The sequence below is a fragment of the Patagioenas fasciata genome, chromosome 2 (genome assembly GCF_037038585.1).
Source record: "Patagioenas fasciata isolate bPatFas1 chromosome 2, bPatFas1.hap1, whole genome shotgun sequence".
NCBI classification, from domain to species: Eukaryota; Metazoa; Chordata; class Aves; order Columbiformes; family Columbidae; genus Patagioenas; species Patagioenas fasciata.
The window spans coordinates 23,953,086-23,977,971 of NC_092521.1; the positions used below are offsets into that span (position 1 = coordinate 23,953,086).

The 24,886-nt window shown below is 36.5% G+C and overlaps 1 protein-coding gene across 10 annotated transcripts in view; it reads right to left on the bottom strand.

Moving 5' to 3' along the window:
- VPS13B (vacuolar protein sorting 13 homolog B) overlaps positions 1–24,886 on the bottom strand; it is a 449,354-nt gene that overhangs the window by 149,954 nt on the left and 274,514 nt on the right. For all 10 annotated transcript variants that reach the window (XR_011737362.1, XM_065830344.2, XM_065830342.2 and 7 more), the window contains one exon: positions 7,936–8,139. Coding sequence is in view for 9 of the 10 variants with exons in the window: in XM_065830344.2 (XP_065686416.1) it covers positions 7,936–8,139 (204 nt within the window). In the remaining variant the exon portion in view is untranslated. The remainder of the gene's footprint in view (positions 1–7,935; positions 8,140–24,886) is intronic.

The following is a 24,886-nucleotide window of genomic DNA, read 5'->3' on the forward strand; positions in this document are numbered from 1 at the left end:
AGGGGAGAGAATCAAAAGGGATGGGAGAAACTTGGATTGAGATAAACACAATTTAATAAAATAACAAAATACTAATACACTACTAGTAAATATATATATACATAAAATAGAAATAGAATATAAAATAAAAGATACTCAGTGCAATTCCTCATGAACTCTGTCCACACTGAGCAGCTGGTCCCAGGCAGCAGCACCTGGTCCCAACAGCTGATCCAAGAGAGAGAAGAGAGAAAAAGCCAGAAAGGTCCAGAGGACACTGCAAATGGCAGGATGGCAAAAATGCCAAACTAATGCAAGTCCCGAACAGAACTCCCCCATACCATCCCAGTTCCAATTAAAAGAGCAAAGAAAGCGAAGAAGTGAGAGAATGCAAGAGAGCACCAGAAGACACCGACTCTTCTTAAATCTGAAGCATGACGCTAATGGGATGGAATACTCTCACTGCTCAGTCTTCACGTCAGTCAAGCTCTGCCCCATCCATGCCCCCTTCCTCAATGCCTCACACCTGTGGGCAGAGCGCTCAGAATGTCCTTGGCCCTCAGACCAGAGCAATTAAAAACATCAACTCTGTCCCAGGGTGTTACCTTCTTGTTCTCAAACTAGATGCACATAATGACTGTACTAGCTATGAAAAAGAAAGGTTTCTAACAGCGTGAAGAAAATTAACTCATTTTCATTCAAACCAGCACAATGGGATTATGTTGAAATATACACAATCTCAAATTCTGATTGTTTGTAGGCCAAGGGTTAGGCTGATAAGAAATTAAATAGATATTATAACTTGCCTGTAATTCAGTCAAGATAGAAAGATTCAGAATCCATAATGACAATTTACTGCTTAGACTATTTTGATTTTGATGCTTCAAATTCTACTAACAATTTGCTTAATTGCCCTCAAAACACGTAGAAAACACAGTGACCTATTAGGGAATATAAACTGTCAGACGTGGGTAGGCCTTAAAGCTTTTAAATTTATTTAGGGCAACAGTATACACAAGTTAACAGTAGATGCTAAGGAGAACAGAGCTAGTATTTACTGAGCATAAGTCTAATAAACTTTTGCTTCAAATGACCTTCACAAACACTGCTGAGCAGGCTGCACGCTACCATAAGTAGTATGCAGCATACTTAAGAGCAAGCCAATTAGTGAGTGTGAGAAAATTACCATCTTACATCAAAAGCTTTTACATTTCAGTCAGCTGTAGCTTTGCTGATGTGTAACGATGTTTTTTAAAGCAAGATTAGCCTAATTAGATCTTAAAATTAGAAAGCAGACCAGCTCGTGGTTAGCATACAACTTCAACTAAGAAAATGGTCTTAGATTTTGCTACTTCTACAAATGCTTCTCTCCCTGCCATCACCTTCAATTTATATTTAAACCAGATGGCTTTCTACCCAACTCCTATTTCCCCTTCTCAAGAGGATGAGAAAGAAATGCCTTTGTTTTTGAGTAAAATAAAGAGCTAAATAGTAGATCAATTATATAAAATAACACACAGCTGTACATTAGAAAACTTCCACTTGAAGAGGCATAAAAATTCTAGGAAGTATGATTTCAATATATGAAACAGAGCTGTAAAAGCAAGTTAATTGTTGACCCCCAAATCCACAGCTGGCTCTCTTCAATTGTTGTTCAAATTATTTTTCAGCTCATATATATCCCCCCCTTTTCTTAACTTTCAAATATTATTCTAATAGATACGCAGTACACCGCATCTTAAAGGACTTTTGTTGGGTAATACAGATTGATAGCTGATGTTTTGTTGTTTTTTTTTTTAAATTCTTAAAAAAAAAAAAAATAATCACCCTGACATGGTATCCCTGTTCTGCTCTACTTACTAGTTTCTGCATTTCTAGCTGGTGAATTTGAAGCTCAGCCAAATCAAGTATTAGTAAAATAATTGTTAAGTACAAACAGAAGGCAAACAGAGCACAGTAAATAATGAAAGGAGAGGATATGAGAAAGAGCACAAAAGGAACAAAGAAACAAATTCCATTTTGAATTATTAAGTCTTCCACACTGCACCTAAGTGCACTGTTAACTTAACACAGGTGTACGCCACATGAGCTTATGAAAAAACTTGATTGTGAAGAGCGTAATGATGGCTCTATGTCTGCAGCACATTTATTCCATGGTTCATTTATGCATCTGTTATATATTTGTCTTGCAAAAAAAAGGAAAAGCTAGTACTTTTAGAGATGTTAAAGCAGTTGATCATCTACACTTAAAAGTACAGCACATTTGAAAGACCATATGCTAACGCAAAGCACCAAGGCAGCAAAGCAGTTGTGATAAGGCCTCGAGGTGCACTGACTTTAGGCTGTATGTGCACAATAACAGGAACTCTGGTTACGGACCACAGACTGACATTGTCAAAGCACGGCACAAAAATGGTCTCTGTCCTCAAACGCTTAAAATTTAAATATAAGAGAAACCAAACCTGTAGACAGGGAAGCAAAAAGGAACAACTAACAGCACTATAGGCAACAATATCCATACAGCGGTAACCTGAAAGCTGTCCATTGAGTTTTTGTATCACAATATAACACAAATGAATTTTTGGGGAAGGATTTAGAAGAAGGCATTGCAATAACTTTGTGAATGTTCACAGGAAGTGCCTTTATAACATATAGGTTAACCTAGGAGCAAGCAGGAAAGTGCTGCTTTGAAAATTAAATGCAGCAGCCTTCGTAACTGGTATGATGAGGTCTGATGAGCAGTGAGGGCACATGTGTAAAAGCAAAGGAAAGAATATACATAAGGGGAAATTGATAGACAGAAGTTTGGAAGTACCTTGAAAGCAAAGACACATAATACGACAAAAAATGTTGTGGGAAGAAGAGAGAAAAAAACCATGAAGAACAGAATTTCGTAATCAAAGCAACAATATTTGCTTGCATCAAATCAAATCATCAGTATTTGATTGCATGCACTTAGAAGCACGTGGAATTTATATGAGGAGGAGGGACTGCCAAAGAGATGATGTTGCACTAATCAAGGAGATGTGATGATGTGAGACTGGATGAGCCGTGAAAATGCACGAAGGAGGACTATAACTTGGGCTTCTTATGTGGAAAAACTAATCAAAACAACAGAAAATACTGGCCAGTAAGAGCTAAACATAACCTAGATGTGAAACTTGAAATAGTTGCCTTATTCTTATTTATAACTTTTTTTCTTAATAATACCTTATGGAATTTAGAGTTTGAGCCTTTACATAGTTAAAAAATTCATAGATCAGAGAGAAATTAATTTCCGTTCAATGCATGAATGTCAATCAAGAGCTCATTTATGCCAATAAGTTTACTATCTACTGACAGATGAGTCCTCACAAAGAATTCTGCGACTTGAAAAAGCAAAAAAATCCAAGTATTAGCGCAGAACAGGCCACATAATTGGTGTTCTCTAGTAGTGTGAGGCACACAAAACCAAAGGTGTTATGTTGGTTAGGACTTATGAAATATTTTTCGCTCGCAGGTTTCCTGTGTAATACAAATCACGTAATCCCTGATCCACAATGTATCAGGATATCTAACTACTAACGACATCGTCATGCCTCAGACCTCCCCCTCCCAGTGGGCAGAACCCTTCACAGCTCTTCAGCTCTCAGAGGTGTTGCAGCGACACTGCGAGACAGTGAAACAGCAAGAGCAACATTTTGGGAACTATCTAATGGCCAAAATCAGACAATGAACAAACGTATACCATATGGCTGTACAGAATTATTATTGTTTTATAATTACGCCTCAGTAAGGCTAATTTTCATCTCATTAAGAATGCTGTGCAACAGTACTTTGTTGTGGATTAATAAAGAAAATAACATACTCCATCTTACTGAGTAAAGCTTTCTACAGTATGAATACAAGCATGACTTCAGGTACAATAAACATCAACTGAAATACAAGACTGAATACAGATGTATTGGATTTTATTCCAAAAGATTCACAGGGATGCCCCTACTTCCTTACACATGGATCTACAGACCACTTTCTTCTGGTCTTGCTTATTACAAGTTGGCAAACTGCACTTCAAATTAAAAAAAAAAAAGCATGAAAATGAAAACTATTTAAAGAAAAATCTGCAGGAAACCTTTCTGAGGATCCTTTCAAAGGAAAAGTGGTATTTTGTTCAGTTTTGTACAACAGATCATTGGCTCCCTGACATACTCAATGAGAGTCGCAGAGAGCTGTTCCAGATGGTGCTATGCCAGGGACAGAACTATAATGCAGTATATTGCCACACTCAATTCACTACCACACAGAGAAGTAATGCTTTTAAGCTCAATTAATTTTTATTTTTTTTTTTTTTTTAATAACCAGAGTTTATTCAGGCTGCAGGAAGCAGAAGTTGCTGCTGGGAGCTGCAGAGGATTGCACAGGGACGGGGGCGAGGCCTCAAGAGAGGATGTATTTCTTTATTTCCTTCAGGGCTGTTGTTTTTTCCACTGAGAGGAGGGAGAGGGAGGAGGAGACCTGCAAGCTGTAAAAGCAGTTTTCAATCAAGAAAACTTCTTTTGGTTAAGTACTCCCAGTTCCCCACATACTGTTTGGTAAAGGGAATAAATGTGGACAGGTTTCATTTGTACATAACCTTATTAGAACTGTCTGACTGTTTCCAGTATTCTTTTTTATATATTACACCATTAGGGAGCTTTTTATAACATCTACAGTGAAATATAAACATTTCATAATGGGAAGAGTTATGATCCCTGATCCTCAGTACACCACAGCATTTGGATGTCGTCTTTTCTGAGAGGGCATCCACCCTTCCAGAGGGCTCCAGTTCCCCCATCCTTCCCGGGGTGACCAGCGGGGGCAGAGAACACATCACACCAGCACTTCACAATAGTGCCTCTTGAAGAATTTCACACTAAACACCTTGAGAGACTCAACACTTGATCTCAGAGCAAGATTGTTTGCTTTCCAAATTACAATGTAAAAGTTTAATAAATTCAAACACATGAGATATTAAGTATTAGAAATATTGAACTCCAGAAAAACTGGTGGGAAAAACTGAAGGATTTACTTACTGTGTGAAGATTGTTAAATCATTTAAATGATAAATTACATGAAAAGCTTTCAAATATGTGTTCGTGTGATATCCATAAATCTTATATGTAGAGTGATTTGGCTTACATGCAGATTTTTAAAACAAGACCAAATTTCAACCCAGTAGACTGAATTACAATATAATCTACTTCAGAATTTTCACAACTATTTATTTTAAAAAATATAGTAATGATTTTAGAAATGGGAATGGAAAATGCATGGCTGGTATCTATGTTGAAGCTTTCTATAAAGTAACTGCATGAAATACTCGGATACAGGTTGGATCCTCTACTGTATCACATGGTACCTAAGAATTAAGAAATGAGGGAAACAGATCTCAAAAAAGAATCTTATAGCCCAGTGAATCTAATAAACCATAACACTGCATCTAAACAATAAGTAAAACCAAAAAGAAGTATATTAAAACAAGAAAAAGAAACTAACCCTACATTAACTCAGTAAAAATCATTCATTACGTTTCAGCTTAGGCATGCCCAAGAAATTGAAAGAATTAAAAAAGAAAACAGTATCACAAATAGATCAAAGAATAAAGCTTCTGTGGTAGCTGCAGGAAATCTTAAGATAAACTTCACCCTGAAAACACTAAGCACCATGTAAAACACCATGCATCTACCCTCTTGGTGCATGCTGGAAATATCTCAGCGGATAACAGAGTTCAATGCAGGTTCTTCCAGTTCTCAGCACACCACTTCCACAGATCATAAAATAAACCCAGATGCAGCAAAACTGACTGCCAACTAAAAAGCAAAAGTACTGAAAAAGAACTGTAATAAATACGTAAAATTTTAAGCCAAAACACTCATACCAACTTTCTCTTTAAACAAATTCAAGCTGGAATTAAAATACAGGATTGCATAGCAGAAAGGACAAGCTAATGTATTCCATTACAAATGACCTAAGTTAAAACCCAAGTAGAAGATTCATTCAAAAGCAATTTCAAAACAAACAATTATTTGTCAAATATATGCTAATAAATTTTTGTTTTGGAAATCTGCTGAGGAAAAAAAAATTGTCCATGCAATTATACAAAAAACAGAACTCCAATTATCTGTAATAGCTGCTTCCCTTAATGTATTTTCAGGAATCCCACCCAATTTCCTATCCAAATCTATAACCACAAAGCTCAGACCAAAGTGTGCTGGCAATACAACTTCAGTCACCAATGTGAAAGAAAAGGAAAGCCAGATTCTCAGTGGCTGGCTTTGCTGTGTTAATTTAACTTGCAAACTGGTCACAAGTCCTTTCGAGATCAGAATCTCCTTATCTTTCAAGAAATGCCAGTGGTTCTATGTTGTTTAGTGGGAAAGAACTTCATGGGCAACTTGCCCAACATCAAGGTCCAATTAGAAGGTCGTACACATTTTTTCAAGGCTAAGAATTTAAAAGATAAAATGTCTATGGAATTATACTATTTGAAAACAACAACAACAACAAACCACCACCACCAACAACAACAACAAAAAAAAACCCTAAACAAAACGAAAAAAAACAACTAACCAAACCCCCCCAAACAAACCAACCAACCAACCAAACACACACACATTAAAAGACAGGAGTGAACCAGGTGATCTTCTAAATAATGAATGGATACTATTAGTGCATTTAAACTTTTATCTGTACTCTTGTCACTCCTTGTGGTTTTATCATTACTTTGGTTAGATCAGATTCTCCTGCCCTCTGTTTTTCAATGATAAACTGGAATTTATTCTTGATCACATCTTTTTCCTGCACTCACTCCTCCAGAGTGACCTGATTTGCTCTCTTGGTCAATTCATCCCTTACAAAGCTCAGTCTGCATGCCACCCTCAAGTAGTTTCTTTTGCTACAGCCTGCCTCACTTTCAGAAAAATCTCTGAGAGTCCTCTCATGTTCCCCTTTTTGAAAAATCAAACCAGCAATAGTTCAATTTTTTTCCTTTACTATAAGTCTGCCTGGTTTTCTATATCACTTTTAGGAACTGGTCCCTCAATTCAGATAGGAATCTTATCTTAAGGTGCCACAAAATTATGCACGCATTTCATTCCAGCAAAAATGCTTCTAAATCCACAAAATGACTTTTGAAAGCTTGCTTTTGGCCATCAGACCTCATTCCTGTCAGTTTGAGAAATCTCACCGGTTCATAGTCTATAAAAATTTAGTTTTAAACCACCTGTATGAATATTTAAGTATAAAAAGTATATTAAAACCAAGATATAATTTTCAATTTTTCACAAATTACCAATTAAATCCCCCTATTGTAGATTGAAAACTTTAATATTTGAAATATTATGCAAATGTTTGCATGCTTCACTTTTCAACCCTGTTTAACTAGAGGGTGGGGCTTTGCGTGCACATATCATACGATACACAATAACAGAGACTCAGCTGAAGTAACTAATTCTCCAAATTCATCTGGTTTTAGTTAGAGAACTGCAAAAACCAATTCAGAACCAATAGGAAATGTTCTACTGTATCTTCCTCTAACTTAAAAATGTCTAAGCTGTTTTTACTCAAGCTTCGTAAAAACACAAACAAAAGAAGTTCAAAAAACAAAACAAAACAACACAAAAAACCATACCCCAAACCTCCTATTGTAGACTGAGAAGCTGAAGTCTCAGCCCTGGAGTTATTTTTACGGACATACAGTAAGCCAATCAGAAAAGAGCTTATAATGCAAACAAAGGCACATCACAACTAGACAGGAACTACAGTGTAACAATAATAGTAATACGCATTTCAAATGTATAACCCAAAACTCCATGGAAATCTGCTTGTAATGTAAAGCAAAAGCAATACAGAATATTTGGTTTGGATATACTTGGAATGATATCTACAGTGTTTGTGCTATGTAAATCTAGAAAAAGTAAGTTTTAAAAACCTTCCTACCTACTGGCCATGTTCCATTCGAGTGCTGGATTTTGAGAATTTCTTTCACTCTCTGTCAAAACCCCTCCTTTTCCGTTTTCCTTCTCTGGTTTCAACTGATTCCAATGAGCAGTACCAACGTTTATGGACTGAAGATCTATTTGATATTGTCTGTCTTCAACCTCTGATCCAGGGTCTCGAAGTATTCCTAGATTGAGGGCTCTCCTGTAATGCCAAAGGGGAAAAAAAAAGTCAGACAAAATCAGACCAATCACATATTCATTAAGATGCAAAATTAAGGTATCCATTTTGCCATTCTTGATTACATCTAATCATTACTTTTAGTCTAGGTTTAAAGAAGTATCCAGTATTATGAATGGCCTTATTGTGAGACAATGTTCCACTGTTCAAACTTATCGAAGAATAAAAATTAAAAAGAGCATTCCAAGGTGACAGAAAAACAATTCAAGCCTTTTAACATGCAATTTCAGTACAGTGCTTTGTTATTAAAATTCTTTTGACAAGTGAGAACAAAGCATTTTCGAGTGAACCACATTACTAGTGGTAAATTCTCCTACATTACATTTTACTAAATATTTCAATCTTGAGCTGAGCCTGGGAAACAGTCACACTCAACTTCAACAAAATATTCAAGAGCTTTTGGAGGAGCGGAAGCTGCTAAGACCACTCTGTTTGACCAGCAACCAGTGTCAGAGGAGTTGTCTACTACCATTTGTCTTTGCTAACAACCACTAGTAAATCTTAAAATTATCTTGCCCTTCCTACACTGGGAACAATACAGCTTTATGTGCACTGCTCATTTGATACTATAATAAAAATGCACAACTGAACTTATCACTTTCAAAACAAGCCAGTAAAGGGAGCAACGGGATCTTTTATATATATATAAATTTTTTGTTTGTTTGTTTTGAATTTATGATCACATCAAATTTGTATTGATTTCATACACCTGAGGTGAAGCTTAAGCGTCTTATTTGCGTAAGCCATCCAATCCACTGTTCCATTCTAGGTTCTTGTCTTATGCCAGAGTCATTCTTTAGTATATAACTGCTGTCTCCACAGAGAACTTCATAATTCTGCAATTTGTTTAATCATTGAGGCTAACAATAAGGTTGCACCTGAATATCAGTAGAAGATGCTTTACTTTGAGGTTGCCAGAGCACTGGAACAGGCTGCCCAGAGAGGTTGTGCAGTCTCCTCCTCTCGAGACATTCAAGACCTGCCTGGACACAGTCCTGTGCAATCTGCTCTGCTGAATCTGCTTTAGCAGCTTGGTTGGCCTAGATGATCTCCAGAGGTCCCTTCCAACCCCAACCATTCTGTGATTCTGTGTAATCTAAAAATAAATAAGGATTAAAGCAGCACATCTCAACCTGTGACGCACACACTGCATGCAATCTGTGAGTATAGGTATACAACCTATTTCAAGGTGCAATCCCAGTGCTGCCCAAATGCAAACAGTTCACACGGTTACCACCATTGCCACTGTCACCAATGGAGTATGCTAGCAATTAAGAAAATGAAGTATTAGTAATATATCGTATTTACCCACAGAGGTTTGTGAATGGCAGGAGAGCCGTTTTATTGAGTCATTCCTGTTCAGTAGCCCTATAACTTTCTTAAATGCTTAGCAGAAATACACTGAAAATCTGTTATGTCAGTAGTGGCATTTCAAAATGAAATGCGGTTTCTTAATCTCAAGGACGTGTTTGTCAGTGCTTCACATATACCTAACCATAACAACTGTGTCTTTCATTATTCTTTCTAGGCATTATTTCGTCAATATGAATGCAGTTTGTTTGTTTGTTTTAATAAAAAAACCAAAACAAAACCAAGCAACACTGTAGATTATTGTATGACCCAGTGTCTATTTACATACTTTCTCTAATGCACGTAAATATTGGAATACATGTTTTGCAAAAAATCCTACTGAAAGTAAAGCAACAAATTAAGTATCTTATGAAATCTCATTATGATACTAATTTCACCTGCATAATGATTTCTTCTCTCCTGTGCTTCACAGAAAAATACATGTTTCATTTCTTCTTTTATGAGCAGCTTGAGAACTAGCATTAAGCTGCAGCTAATGCTATATTCCCTAGGTTAGTTCAGCACAACCAGGACCTTGTGAACCAAATTCCTAGAGCAAAATGTGGCTGTTTGCACCAATCTGAAACTCCCCATTGTGACGATGGCTTTCTTCCCATCATAAAGTTACTTATTTAAATATAAAACCCAAGGAAATCACTCTTTGGCACACATTTTTAGGTGCAGCAAAATATGCAGAGCTACTATTCAGACACAAGGTATTGGTGCATTGCATTACTGACAATAAGGTATGTCCATTGCATCTTTTTTATTTGATCCAATTAATTTTCTAAAATCTCAATGAGTGGATAACATTTGTACTGCTTTGGGATATCACAGCCTAATACCTTCACACTGATAAAAAAACCTGTATTTTCATTCTGTTCCTACTATTAACAATCTTATATATGCAATACAAATCTCTTCCTCTGATCCTTTAGATGCACCTTTGAAATCTAAATTGTTCCTACAGATTACTCATTTCAAGAAACACATATTTTACACAAACATGTAAAAGACAAGGATTAGTTATTCATATTTTGACTAAGCTGATTACTGCCTTCAGAAGGCACAACCTGCCAGCTTTATACAACGATCAAAATACAGCCTTTTCCCAAATTAATTATGTACATACAGTCATTTACATCATGTACATAATCATTTACATATTCACTCATATCTGGTTTCCCATGTTAACTATTTTAATAAGTACACCCCTAATTTTTGGTTATATGCATCCTAGACAGATGAGAAGTTAAACCGCAGCAGAATTGGCTTAATCTTGAGCATGCATGTTATGGATGAACTCTGCAGCCTTTTTGGTTCTGCAGCTTTCAAAATCCTTGCCGGAAATAATATAAGGGAAACAGAATAAGCCAAATTCATGACTTCTCTATCCCTGGCATAAACGCCATTTTACCAGCTGAAATGTACCATAGGCTTAACAATTTTATTTGCTTTCTCCTTCTGAAAACAACTTCGCTATCCCATTTGAACCTTGCAGCAGGTAGAATACAGCAGTTGGCCAATAGTACAGTGAGATCATAAACAACAAAAGACAACCATAAGCATGTAACAGCTTTAATGTTTTTCTTTTCTAAATTGATTTAGTCTGGGTCAGGTTTTTTGTATGTTTATATAAGAAACAGCTCATGTTGAACCAGTAACGACACGCTGCTGAATAGACACAATTCTCAGACCCACTGTAAAGAAGTGTATTCATTTATAGCTCATCTGAAACGTACAAAAAGCTAAACAAGCCAGGAAAATGGCAGTTAAAGAATATATATTATGTAATGAATAAGAAGTATACACAGACTTTACAACCAACAGCTAATTTTTGTTGACGCTTGCTAGGTCTGTGTGCACTGATTTCCACCTCCAGGTTGAGAAGACAAACCAATCTCTCCAAATGTCAATTATTGAAGGATTTGTCTGGTGTAAAAGATTTTTCCTATTCTAATTTAAAAAGGAAACAATAAGCTTCGATCAATGCACACCCTCTACCTCATGGGGGTAAAACCAGTGGCACCCTGTTGGACCTGGATATAGATGCTATCCAAGAAGACCACCTCCTCTTCTGCTTAAGCTTGTGGAGTCCCAGACCAATGTAGTATGAAAGCCCATCACCTGCGAATGAGATGTGACTGAACTAGTGTAGAAATCACAGTAATATTTATCACCGATCTTTGAATTCAATTCAATAAAGTTTCCTAAACTTATTCTTTTTGACAAGGCCATTGAATGTGTAATACCGAATGGGAAACTGAAACAACTGTTCCTGAGGGAAGCAATGGACTAAGCTCCATTTGGAGTGAGAAACTACAGATGTTAAGAAGGGCATTGAACAAAAACGTGGTAAACCTAGAGTATCTATGATAACAATATTTGCCTTTGAAAACGCTGAGCTCAGTAAAACCTGAGACAGGAATCAGCTTTCCAAAGAAAGGCAACTGTTGTTTTTCTTTTTAAATTCTAGAAATAGCTGTCTCTTTGTCACAGGCAAAGCAGCTAATACTTGCCACTGGGAGAGAAACAGAACTTCCCCAACATCACAGAACATACAAAGACATTATCTTAGATCAGAAATAAAAGAAATCCTGCAGCATGAGAGTTCAGGATGGAAGACTTGGATTGCCTAATTTTCGAGACATTAGAAAGATGTATTTGTGAGGAATACCAAAAGAAGAATGAGAATTTAGGGGAAAAAAAGAAGGCACGGTAGTGGACAAGGGGGAGAAGAAAGATGTGGTCAGGACACCAACGCTGAAATTAAAGAAAAGCAGCAGGTAAGAAAATTCTCTTATTGCAAGAAAAGAGGACAAGACATCCTTAGGCAAGAAGGGAAGGCCCTAACAAATTCCTTAAATTTTGTCCATGATCCTGAGTAAGCATTCTGCCATACTGAGTGAGCTTCATGTCTTCCCCAAAGGGTAACCTCAACTTTGCTTGCCCACCTTGCCATCCGTCCATAGGGAGACTTATCTGTGGTTTAACAAACGTAGGGGTTTTGACTGCTGGGACACTGGCAACAGATTATTTTAGTCTGGGTGAGCAGAGTAGGCTATCAGTAAACTCCAGTTCTCACTGTTTCTGCCTCTGTTCCCCAGGAGCTGTGCCACATATGACTGGGTCTGTTGGCAGCTGCTCTCTCTCCCCTCCCCAGCTCAGCCCCAGAAGAACTTCGCTACTGCCCCATCCCCACCCTTGCTGGCAGCATACTCTGGACTGGATGCCAGCAAATTGTTATCAAATACAAATATAAACTGAGTACAGTAAAGGTCCTTTGTTTAACACTTTACTGATTAGCAAGTGATACTGTTTCATTCATATGTCTATACTCACTTTTCATTTTAACATTACATTTAATCTTTACAAGAATCTTTTGAACAACAAAAACTACATTCCCCCCCAATTAGCTCTTGCGTTGCGTTCTGTGCAGCCAGATACATCAGCATTACCTACAGAAGACACTAACTGGTAGGTGTCCTGTAAGTCAAAGTGGTTAAGGTACCTGGGTTCATGTTCAGATGTGCAAGAAAACATCAGTGCCAGCTCTATGAGCAAAATAAAAATGACTGACCACTTCCATACATTTACATGGTGGACAAATAAATCACATTACTAAGACAGAGGAAGAAGTTACTTATTGATTTCTAACTGAATAAGTTTTGTAGTCATCAATGGTCATACTTCGAACTCCATAATGATTTGCAGTGTTTATAACTTTTGTGAATAGACATAAATCAACCTAGAGGTAGATGGTTTGTGCAATCAGTATGTTGAAAAAAAGACTAGTAATGACTGAAACGTATACAAAAAATTCTTTTGATTGTGCTAGACTGCTTCAAACAATTGATATAATGAAGTAAAAAGTACAACGGGCAATTTTCCTCTATTTTAAACTAATGTTGGATAAATGTCCGACTTGTGTCTCTTGGGCACTGCTTCCTTTTTAGTTCTGTATACCTACAGATGAGCATATCATGCTGAAGAGAGGAACGAGTGAAAGGGCAAAAAAAAAGCTGTTTCTCTTAAATACCTCCAAGCTAGGTATTACACAGTCACATTTGAAACAAATGTCAATAAAATAGATAGAAATACAGACTTTTCCCATCTCACTGCTTCTAGACTTTCCCAGTTGTGCAGCAATAATTCTTATATGGAATAAAATAATAGTAATAAACTACTTTTCCCAAAAAATCTTACTGAAATATTCCCTTTTCTTTTTACACAGCTTTTTCTTGCCAAGCTGAAGTAGGCAAGAAGATTTTTCTTTGAAATAGACAACACAGACAAAAATCTCAGTTCTTAAACAACCTGCTCAGAGAAGAATAATTGTAGAATTAGAATAACTTTTGTTTTGTCTAGTTACTTTGTGTCCTTTATTTGACCAGTTTCATCAACTGCAACTATTAAGTCATACAGATATTTACTTTCATCCAAAACCATTTTTTAAATGACTGATTTTCACTGAACTATCATAATGCAAGACAACAGAGATTTGGAAATCAGGAGAACAGAATTCAACGGTTAGTGTGTATTTTGCACGTGTGCATCTTCTATTCCTCAAAGGGAACAGAAGATGCCAACTCTGTTAGAGCCTGAGGTGACAAACCGAACCAGACGCATGGACAGGGAGAAGAGCTAAGCCTGCCTGGTCTTCACACGTTGTGCACCAGAAGGTCTGGGATGAGGGAGGCTGCCTGGGCGGCCTCCTGTGGGCCTGCAGGACACAGCTCCCTCTCTGCAGGGCTTGAGCATGCCAAAGAAAAACAGGAGAGGCAGATCGCATTCCTGTTTTCTCTAAACTCTTATTATGTGACGCTAAGCAACAAAATTAACCTCTTCAACAGTTTACTCATATATTTTCTGGGCATAATGCCAAAATGATGCTGTGAATGTAATGAATTGATTGCATAGAAAACATTTTGAGATCATGAGATATACAGTACTGTAAGAATGGAGATACATAAAAATACGAATAAAAATCAACTATTGCACATTGTATCAATATACCATTTATATATATATATATTTATGCTATTTATGGAACTACTTACATGTTTTCATTTTGCATCTCAGTAGGTACATATTCAGAGGAGAAAATAGCAACACCCCCTCATACCCATTAATTACAATGGTGGTGCCAGGTGGGTGCTACTATAATTCCATTTGCTCTGTGTTTGGGAAGGTCAGATTTTAGTCAACTGTATCACACCTAGGTCAAAACTGGTAGCAGTGCATTGATCATATGAAAGCTACTAAACACATGAAAGGAATTACAGTAGATCACACATCAAACATTTTGGCCCTGTGCTTCCTTCCTCTAGTCCTACGGGCAGGAAATGTTCTACATATCCAGTGAGTGACCAGACATTTAAAAGTAGCCCCTTGTCCCAAAGGCTCTGGTACAAAGAGCAAAAAGCTGAAGAACTTCTGCAGTGCAGTTGTCTTCTAGAGTTGTATCTGGAATACAATATGAATGAGCCTATGACAATAAGGTATGGTAAACTATCCAGCAGTTTTAATCTCTCTCAAAGAATAAAAAGCATAGAATGAAACAACTCTGAAGTTTGCAGCTGTGCATTTAGAAGTCATCTGTTTAATTACTTTTATAATTTTATTGTTTAAATTCCTCAGCAAAAATAACAGCACGAGCAAATCTGAACTTCTGAAGATCAGTTTTTCATTTTTACACTGTTTAATGTTTAGACAGTTTGAGGAATCTCGTTATAGTTTTGAAGCATTCACCAAAATTCAGGGAGCATAGTATAAATATACAGTTGACAGACTGTATAAATGATATGTATGCACAATTCCAAAGGAAGGTCTGTGTGATATTTTTGGATGCCAAATGTTTCTAGAAAAAACAAGTGGAATAGACTTTCTCTAAATAGAGTCTGTGAGGAGAGAGCCTGAAGAGTTTAAGTGGGTGGAGTGGAAGTCTGGGGTGGGGGAGAGCAAAAAAGCCAGAACACAATATAACCCAAAGGCTTTTATGCTTTTGTTTCATGGTAGAAATAATTATATCTCAAAACGTAATGCTGTTTGGCAGTAAAAGGATCTTAAATTTTGATTTTTCAAATATTTCATGTGTACTTGGTTTACCACATAGCTAAAGTAAATAATCTTGTGATTTTCTCGTTGCTTTAACCCTGTATTTTACTTTGTTTTAGCTGATTCACCTAGTTCAGTGGTACAATACCTCAGTCTTTTCGGATGTTCTATAAATTCACCTGGAAATACTGAGGTTGAGTTTCACTAAACACAGACTTCATATATTTGATGCACGGAATTTCTTTAGAGGGTGCGGTACAACCTGGTACAATGGTACCAACTACTAGACAGACTGTCCACAGTGTGTTTGATAAGCTGACATGGGACAGGATTTCTTTTCACTGTTGTGTCAGCATATCAAACTCATACCTGGTCATCAGTCGAATTCTATACAAAGCAGAACAGAACATTAGTAAAGAACACCAGGTTTTCCTTTATATGAAACAATGCGTACATTGTAATAGCTGATGTTTATAACATAGATAATACAATAAGAAACCATCTTTGGCACTGATTAAATGAGTTTCTCAATATGCCACTTTTATAATATTTTCTTTTTTTTGCAGAATCATTCTATCCATAATGGCAAGCAGGAACTGTTTTTAAAATACTGTAGATGATACTGTAAAGTATGTCAATAACAAAGTCTTAAAAATTACTTCCTTTAATTCTTCTTTTCTGAAGTCCTTGCACTGCTTTTTCCATTTAAATATCACTGGGAAACTGTCCTGGTAGAAAACTCATTCCATATTCATTATGATATATCTTTCCTTTCATGTTAAAGCCAGTATTTTGTCTTCCTTAAAATCCCATTAAACTATTGTTAACAGCACTTCCAAATTCAATAAGAGTCTATGCCTAACAAGATATACTGAAGGGGAGTTTACTTTCAAATACACTTTTGAAGAAAAAAACAACCAACCAACAAAGCCAAAAGAAAAACACACCACCATTGCCAAAAACAAAAAAAACCCAACAAAAAAAAAAAAAAAAACACAAGAAAGAAAAAATATGCAAACATTTCTTAATTCATTACCAGTGATTCTTACGACTGCAAAAGGCAGAAATCACTCAATCATATTGAAATAAGAGATATATCGAGTAATGTGTATTTCACATTTCCCAAGAGAATTAAAACTTATCTTGTGCACATTGAAAGAAAATAAAAGATTATGATCTGACTAGAGAGGCAGTATAGTTTCAAGCTGCTTCTACTCATGTTGTAGAAGAGTCCAGAGCCATCTATACAAATTTGGCCATCCCACACAAATAATTCCCTGCAAAATACAAGGAATGGCAATTTTCATACACATTACGAGCTGTATGGGAGTACATGAATCTTTACCTTTTCTGTGTGTATTTTAAGGCTATAATGCTATGATTAAGGCACGCTGCTTTTTAATTGAATATTCTCTTACATGACTTCAATTTATCTACAGTATACCTCTGGATCTCATTAGAAAATCTGGAATTCAGCACAAATGCAGGGATTCACTTTATTTAAAATAGTTTTAGATACAAAACTGTTGGAAGATAGTAAAATACTTCAGTTCAACAAGACCTTCCCCAGCTCACAGGTTATGAAACTGTAGCCAATTAACCACTGCTATTCTGTTCAAACCAGATGGGTTCCTGCTTCTCCATTTCGAAATGCAATAAATGATCCTAACATTCAGATTTATCTAGATTTACTAGCATGAAAATTAAGATACAAGTTGCCTTAGGAGTGTACCAAGACAGGCTGGATGGCAAGATGGCCCTTTTAATCCCGAACACAAAGGAAAGCTCAGACTGTTGAAACAATCATTTTGCAGCAGAACATGCAAAGAGATATCAAGACAACTTCAGAAAAGGAAGTAAAAATCAGCTAAATATTGCAAAAAGCAAGTGACTGTTTCCTTACCGAATTGATAAGCCTATAAATTTCCTGTCGAAAACACAATTAGCCTACTTGAGAAATCCAGTTTTGCCTGAATGCTCATTTTTTCTCATGACAAAACAATATTTTTAACATTCTTCTGCCACTTTCCTCCCAATTTATGTTGCAAATCAACTGGTTTCTCCAGATATTGATGCATGTCAGTTTTCTTTGATAATTGCCACAATCTCTCTCCTCTTCAGACTTGACACATGCCTGCATAAAAACTACATCTACTGTACTGTATTTTCACACAAGGAATTTGGGGTACTTCCATTCTTCCCAATCCCTCCTCTTTTTTAGAGATAATACACCTCCTTAAAATTAATTTTCCTGAAAGCACACCTTGAATATTTGTATCTGTAAGTCTGAACTTTTCCCTTTGTGATTAAAATGTAATTTGACTTCTTTTCTTCAGCTATGTTCTATGTAATGAATAAGACTTGGATTCAGAGGTCAATGTAAAATCATCAGTGCCCACGAAATATCCAGGTTTTACCTCTTTTAGTTTCCAAAGAGAATTACAGCTTTGAGTTCACATGTCTGTGGGCAGAAACTCCCGCTATACAAACAGAAGTTGGTCAGCAGGCAAGATCTCAGTTACACAGAAAACGATTCTTCTATTTCCACATTTAGTTCTTTCTAGAAGAAATTTAGTATCAGCTCCATGCTAATAAGTGTTTCCAGTTCAATGAGTGTAAAGCAAGGTATGTTCATTTTAACTCCCAAAGGAATGAAGAGCCAAAAGACAATTTTTTCAAATTGGTGTTTCTCCTGTCTAGCTTTATAAAATATTTAGACTTGAACAATCAAGGTGACATTACCAAAACACAGGGCAAAACACAACTTATCTGGTAAGTTTTCTCCTTTCTTTGCTTAGAGAATTGTTGAACATAGCGAAGAACAGAGTGCGCTCAAACTCCCTTGTCTTGCATTAGTCCTTACTGCATTTTTATAGGTTTCTTGTCAACTGCTTGAGAACCAGATAAAGCATAGCCCGCAAATCTTCCAGCCATCTTCTGCTGTTGTCTTTTTTTTTTTTTAAATCTCAGGAAAAGCTTTTGAACACCCATCTCTTGCATTACAAATTACTTTTGTAATGTCTTCCTGAAAAAAAAACACTTCCCCACCAGCATTTTCCAGTTTGTTCTTTGAAGGACAACCGAAGCAGAGGAAAGAAGTGCTCCACTACACCATGCTTTGATTATGGAGATTATAATATACCTTTTGACAGTAATTCACCAATTATTTTAGGGACTTAAGGCAACGGCTTTAGGCAAGGTATTACTAGAGACTTCAGCTCCTCTTTACTATATCGTTTATATCCTCAAAGTATGCCTAATGGAATCACACCTAAAAGTCGAGCACATTCTCCTTGACTTACAACCATTTGAGAAAGTTTTCAAGAACTACTAGTAACAACTTTGACAAAGTTCCACAGAGAAATCTAGAGAGGTTTTCTAAAAACAAACAAGAGACTAAAGCTATTGAGAAGTATTTTGCACATCACTGAAAGGACTGATTTTTTCCAAATATTTAATGGAAAATCCAGAAGGTGTGGAAGGATGCAGCAAACCTTCAAGAGAGATCTGCTTGAAAGGTCAGTTCACAAATTTAATTCTGATACATAGAGTCTTAACTTAAAATCTGTAACAAAGCTATGACTATAAGCCACACATTTTGTGTCCCATTCTCACAGTCATATTAAAAGCCACTAATTCTTCCATGTCTTAAATACAATTACCACAACTCAAATTTACGAATAGTTATTTCAGATTGAAGTGACTGTAGCTTTTTGTTTCTTCTATGCTGAAAAATAAATTGGTAACTTCTGTTTTAAAGGCATATTACTGCTAAATCTTAAACTGTGATACCAATATACTCAACTTTTTGAAAGTAGACTTTCACATGCACACAGATGCACCACTTCAAAAGAGTTATTTATTTAAAGGCTTTTTAATGTACTTAGAATATGCTTTACAAGATGAAAACGAGAACAAATGAAACCTATTAGGAAATGGACCTCAAAACTAATTTTTAGGATTAAAGTATAAAATATATAAAAATCTTAGAGGACCAGAAAGAACAGGTAAAGGACATGACAAATCAAGCAGCACATAAACTCAAGAGGATTCCCATTCATTATAAACTGTTGCTGAGGTAACTTCTGGCAGCAGGAGACAACATATTGTTAGAAACCTACATCCTGCCACAGGAAGCCAAAGAATACACCACTGCTTTTGTAAACATTAAATATAAAACCTTCCCACTAAATTGGTTAAAGCCTACTATTCAGCATGTATACATAGCCTGCTGGAGATGTATTTTAACAGAAGTTTTAAGTAAGCTCTAACTTACAGGGCAATATCAGGCAAGAGTCATCCTCATCTACTCAAACTGCCCCGGTGTATTCACAACATTGATCATGAAGACTACAAATTCCAATGTTGGGTATTTCAACTGACCCCATGAGGCACCCAAAACATATAAATGGTGGCAGTTACCAAGACAATGCAGAGTTTTACTTTCTGCCTGGAGCTAAAATAAAATGCAAGGACACTACACAGATACAAACACACACAAATACCCAGCTCACCACACTGCCCATTTGGGAAACAGCAAATTCTATCATATATAGTTAGTTAGAGTCCAGTTTAGTAAATATAGTTGCCTAATTTTAGTTTCTTTTATGAGTGGCAATGTGTGAAGAATACAATATGGAGATTTACAGAATTATTTTTAGAAAGCAACTTCTACAATGCTTGCAGTTAGCTAATATATCAGGCATTTTTAATTACACCAAGAACATGGAAAATCAACCGTTGCAAGCTGTCTGAAGAATAAAGCGTGTCAAAAGAGAGTCTGAACTAACACACAGCAGAGAATTGCATTCCTCTGAATTTTTCTTGAATATATATATACATATCCAACCTTAAATTGGGAAGCAGAAAAATTTCAGATTTGCTTTGCAGTTGGGATTGTTAATCTGCAAGTTTCTCCTTGTTTCTTGAAAAAATGTCACATATAAAGATTAAATAATACTATTTAATAGTTAAATAACTTTGGTTATGAGGAACAGTTCAAATCTGTTCTGCTCCTATCCTGTAAGTGCAGGATATATCTATGTATAGATACTCCTACATTCTACTTGTGTCACCTCCACACCTGTTTATTTTTTACTGCAGGAGAACACACACTATCATGCCAGAAAAATGGAGTATCTATGATTTATGCCAATCATTGACATTCAACTCAATGGTGGTGCCTGATACTATCTCTGTATTTTATTACTCTCAGCATGCACTTGTGTTAGCCATTAACATACCAGTGTTAGCTATTGCCTCCTCACAGAAAAAAAAAAGAACAAACCCTAACAACCAAAAGCATCAGAGGGCATGAAAAATGTTTGGAGAGGCTGAAGAATGCTGCATTTATCTTTGTGTCCTACAACTAATAAATCCCATAAGAATATGAACCATTCCTAAAAAAAATAAAGAACAGCTTCTGAAATGCAACAAAAGTACTGTATATCAACTTTTTAATCTGTTTTTGTTGTTGTTGTTGTTTTTTTACTGCATCATAATCAGTTTTAATAGTAATAATGGTAGATGAAGTAGCTTGCACAGTAAGAGCTTAAACATAAGAAACATTAAGCATGACTTTTGGCTGTGCTTAAGGCAGTTAAGCACTAAGCTATCTTGGAAAATCAGTAAGAGCGAGGAACCACACTCAACACAGTTTGAGTTGTTCAGGATAACAGTTAGAAGGATTTAATTTTGCCATGGGAGCTTTGAATAGTATCCCATTGAGAAATATGCTCAAATAACACGTAATCATTCTCTATATTGCTGATAATCCTTTTTGTTAAATAATTGAAAACCAAAGTAGGAATACTTAACAACGTCAAATGGAAAAGAAAGACACTGGCAAAAGGTTTGCAAAAGAAAAATCTCCCTATCCAAAAAACAGTTTGAGAACTGTGGTATGAATTTGTCATAGATAAAACCCTGTGAGGGACATCAGAGAACCCACAAATATTTATGGAATGAACCGCAATCTGTATACAGAAGTTAATAAATGACTCATTACAAATGGGATATGGTTTTCCCAGTAACAGAAGCACACAACTTGCATTATATTTAACTTGAGATCCTGTTATAATTAAAATACTACAAAGAAAAAAAAGTCTGCTTTATATATTACTGGAAAATACTTTTCAACAAACAAAACATTTGTTGAAACCAAATCTGATGGAACTTATATTTACCCACAAACAGTTAAGAAGAAAACTGTATAGAATAGCAGCTTTTTAAAAGCTTTCCTGAATTATTTTAGAATAAATTATTTATCACAGACAAGACTTTTGGATGCTAATTTTTCACTATATAAGACAGAAAAATAACCTTGATATGTGGATTTGATCATATATGTTAAGAATCTGCAAAGGAAACCCTGGGAAGAAGCTGTAAGGAGTTTGTATAAAGTAACAGAACATTACTTAAGTAACTTGTATAGGGGGACCACTCTAACTCTTAAATTGGCATCAATTCCTAAGGACCAACTAATTGTTTTCTCCCATATTAACACAAATTTAAACATCTCCCCTCGTTTCCTCCAGTATTTTACAATAACAGGCAAAATATAAAGCTACTTGGTTAGAGAAAAAGATTAAAGGGAGGTAACTTGAAAGAAGAAATGTAAAAACTTCAATAACATTGCTTTATAACATAAAACATACAACACAACTCACATAAAAAATAACTCTAGTTTTCAGATTTCCTTTCATTTTCAGGTTTACAGCTTATCTGAAAAAGCTTTTCATTGCATTCAAGTTGCTGAGTATGTCAACTGTGAAAGGTATCCTGGGATTTTGAAATGGGTTTTAATGTATTTTTTCTTTGCCTCTGTGTCTTTTTTTGTTTATCGTTTTAAACTGCTACAGTATGTTTAATAATGTTAATTTGAATCTGAGAATTTTATTAAAATTGTTGGTTCATAGTGTCAGACTCCGTGCTGTGTTTCAAAAGCTGAAGCATGATGGCAGATTAAGCTGACCCAAGCCCAGACTGCTGAAATAGTCCTTGTTTTGCTAGGGCTAATCCTTGTGTACCTACACAATAAACAGGCTCAGGGCAATGACCTGACTGAAAATAATTGCCTGATGCCCCCAAAATGTTGAGCTCCTTCAGCTCCCCCACCCCACTCACTATGCACAAGTACAACCAGCAACACCATGGAGCTGCAAAGAGAGGTAGGTCTAAGAAAAGCTTGAGTTTAGGTTTGCAGCCTAAGTGGGCACAAAACTCATGGCCCAAGGAACACAAAAGTAAGGGCTAAAGGAGTGTTAAAAATCTAGCCCACTGCGGGCTGCCCCATGGAAGCCCAGGGCCGCACTTCATGCCTTCAGCCCCTTCGCGGGGCCTGGCCAGCTCTGCACATCACTTGCTTCAGTGGGAGGGTGAGAGACTTCTCTTCTCAAAGAGGTCTCCAAACATCTTATGTTTTCTCTCCACCATGGTAAATCAAGAATTCAAACAGTTGGAAAAATATTTTCAAATAGGAAGAAGAGCCATTATTAGAGTGAAAGGATGCAAATGGCGACCCAATCTGATTTCAGTGAAGGGGCTGTGTTTCAGTGCTGCTTGAGGCAAAACAGGGACATAACGTTTCTGAAGGGTTCATTTAAAACATGCAAAAGGTTATGAAACAAAAACGAGAAGAAATGACTCTTCCTAGGGAGAAGATAACAAGAACTCCAACAACCTTAAGGTCCCAACAAAAAAAACCCCAAAACTATGCATAACAAGTACTCATTATTTAAAGATTAGGAAATATCAAGGCAAGCAGTACAAAATATTGAGCATTTCCGTATGTAAAATGATGACAGAATATAATGAAAAGTTTAAGACTTAAACAATTTTTGTTTAGTTTGATTTTATTTTGATTGGCTTCACTATAATAGGCTTCGTCACACCAGAATTGCAGGTTTTGGAAAAAAAGGGAAATGGAAAAAACTATGTTAAACAGCACCTCAAACCAGTACAAACAAAGGAAATCCTAATCTCTCCTCCACTCAGTCATCATAAACATATTACAGATTTCAAGACTGAAGTTGTATGAACTTTACGTTTCAAGCTCCATATATCACATAGCAAATACTAATTAACTGTGTTAAAATGGTATTTGAGACAGCAAGAAATATCAGGAGATCAAGGAAACTCTGAGTTCAGGCTGCCGCGTGTCTTTAACTCGGCCTTGACTTCACAGACCATACGGTAGTTAAGATCACCCACAGCTGAGAAACCTTTTTATAGAACAAAGTGTAGCACGCTAGCACAACAGAGAAAGCAATGCCCTTGTGAAAGTTTTACAACTGCTATTTACTTCTGACCTTAAGCTGTTAAATGATGGCATCTTGATTAAATAGTCAAAGAAACAGAGTACATGCTACAATAAATTATATAAAATATGTTATTATACACTTTGTAGACTCCTTTTTTGAAGGGATGCTTCTCTCATGTATGTCTCCCAAGTTCACAGCCAAACTGTCTGACCTGAGAATTTCATGACCTGAACCCACAGGTCAATTTAAAGGGAGTCTGAAAACCTATTCCCAATTTAGTTCTAAATCACACACAGGTGTTAGTGAGAATGAGTTACACCTGAAGAACACAACAATCATAACTACACTGTAAACTCAAAAGCTTTCCCAAAAAACTGAAATGCAGTTGCCCTAAGCACTGAGACTGAGATCTTCACTCTGCTACAACTCCACCACTTAACAACCAGACTGGGGTGAGGCCAACAGCCAAATCAAGGCTTGACCATGGAGCATGAGGTTGTTATCATGGTATTTATTGGCTGGAGTGTATGTTCAAGCCAGTCACGGACTTGGAAGAGACCACTGCGCTGCCCTGCGGTGCTGGAGCTCCGAGGCTCTCCTCAGCCCGCCTCACCACCACAGTCCCTCCCAAACACAGGAGCAAGTTCCCATCATCTTCCAGGCCAAACCTGAAGGAACCTGAAAGATCTACAAAGACACTATTTGAAATCTCTGCCTGACTCTAGAGCAGAACTATTGTGCACACATTAAGACATCTCTCCGAATCTCCACTAAATTGTTTCCATCCCTCCTCCCCACAAAGGGCCGGGATGCTGCTGGCACCTCTGTGCAAACACCTCGTCTGAGGCAGGAGCAGAGCGCCCAAATGAAAGGAAGAATTTTGTAGACAGATGAATATTAAGTTCCCAAAGTAAAACTGAGAGTAACAGTAAATCATTGAGGAGGGAAGTTATTGTTAATATTATTTTTAATTTAAAATACATGCATTGTTTGAGGGTTACTAGGAGACTTCAAAAAATAACGACTTCACAGATTTCACCTTT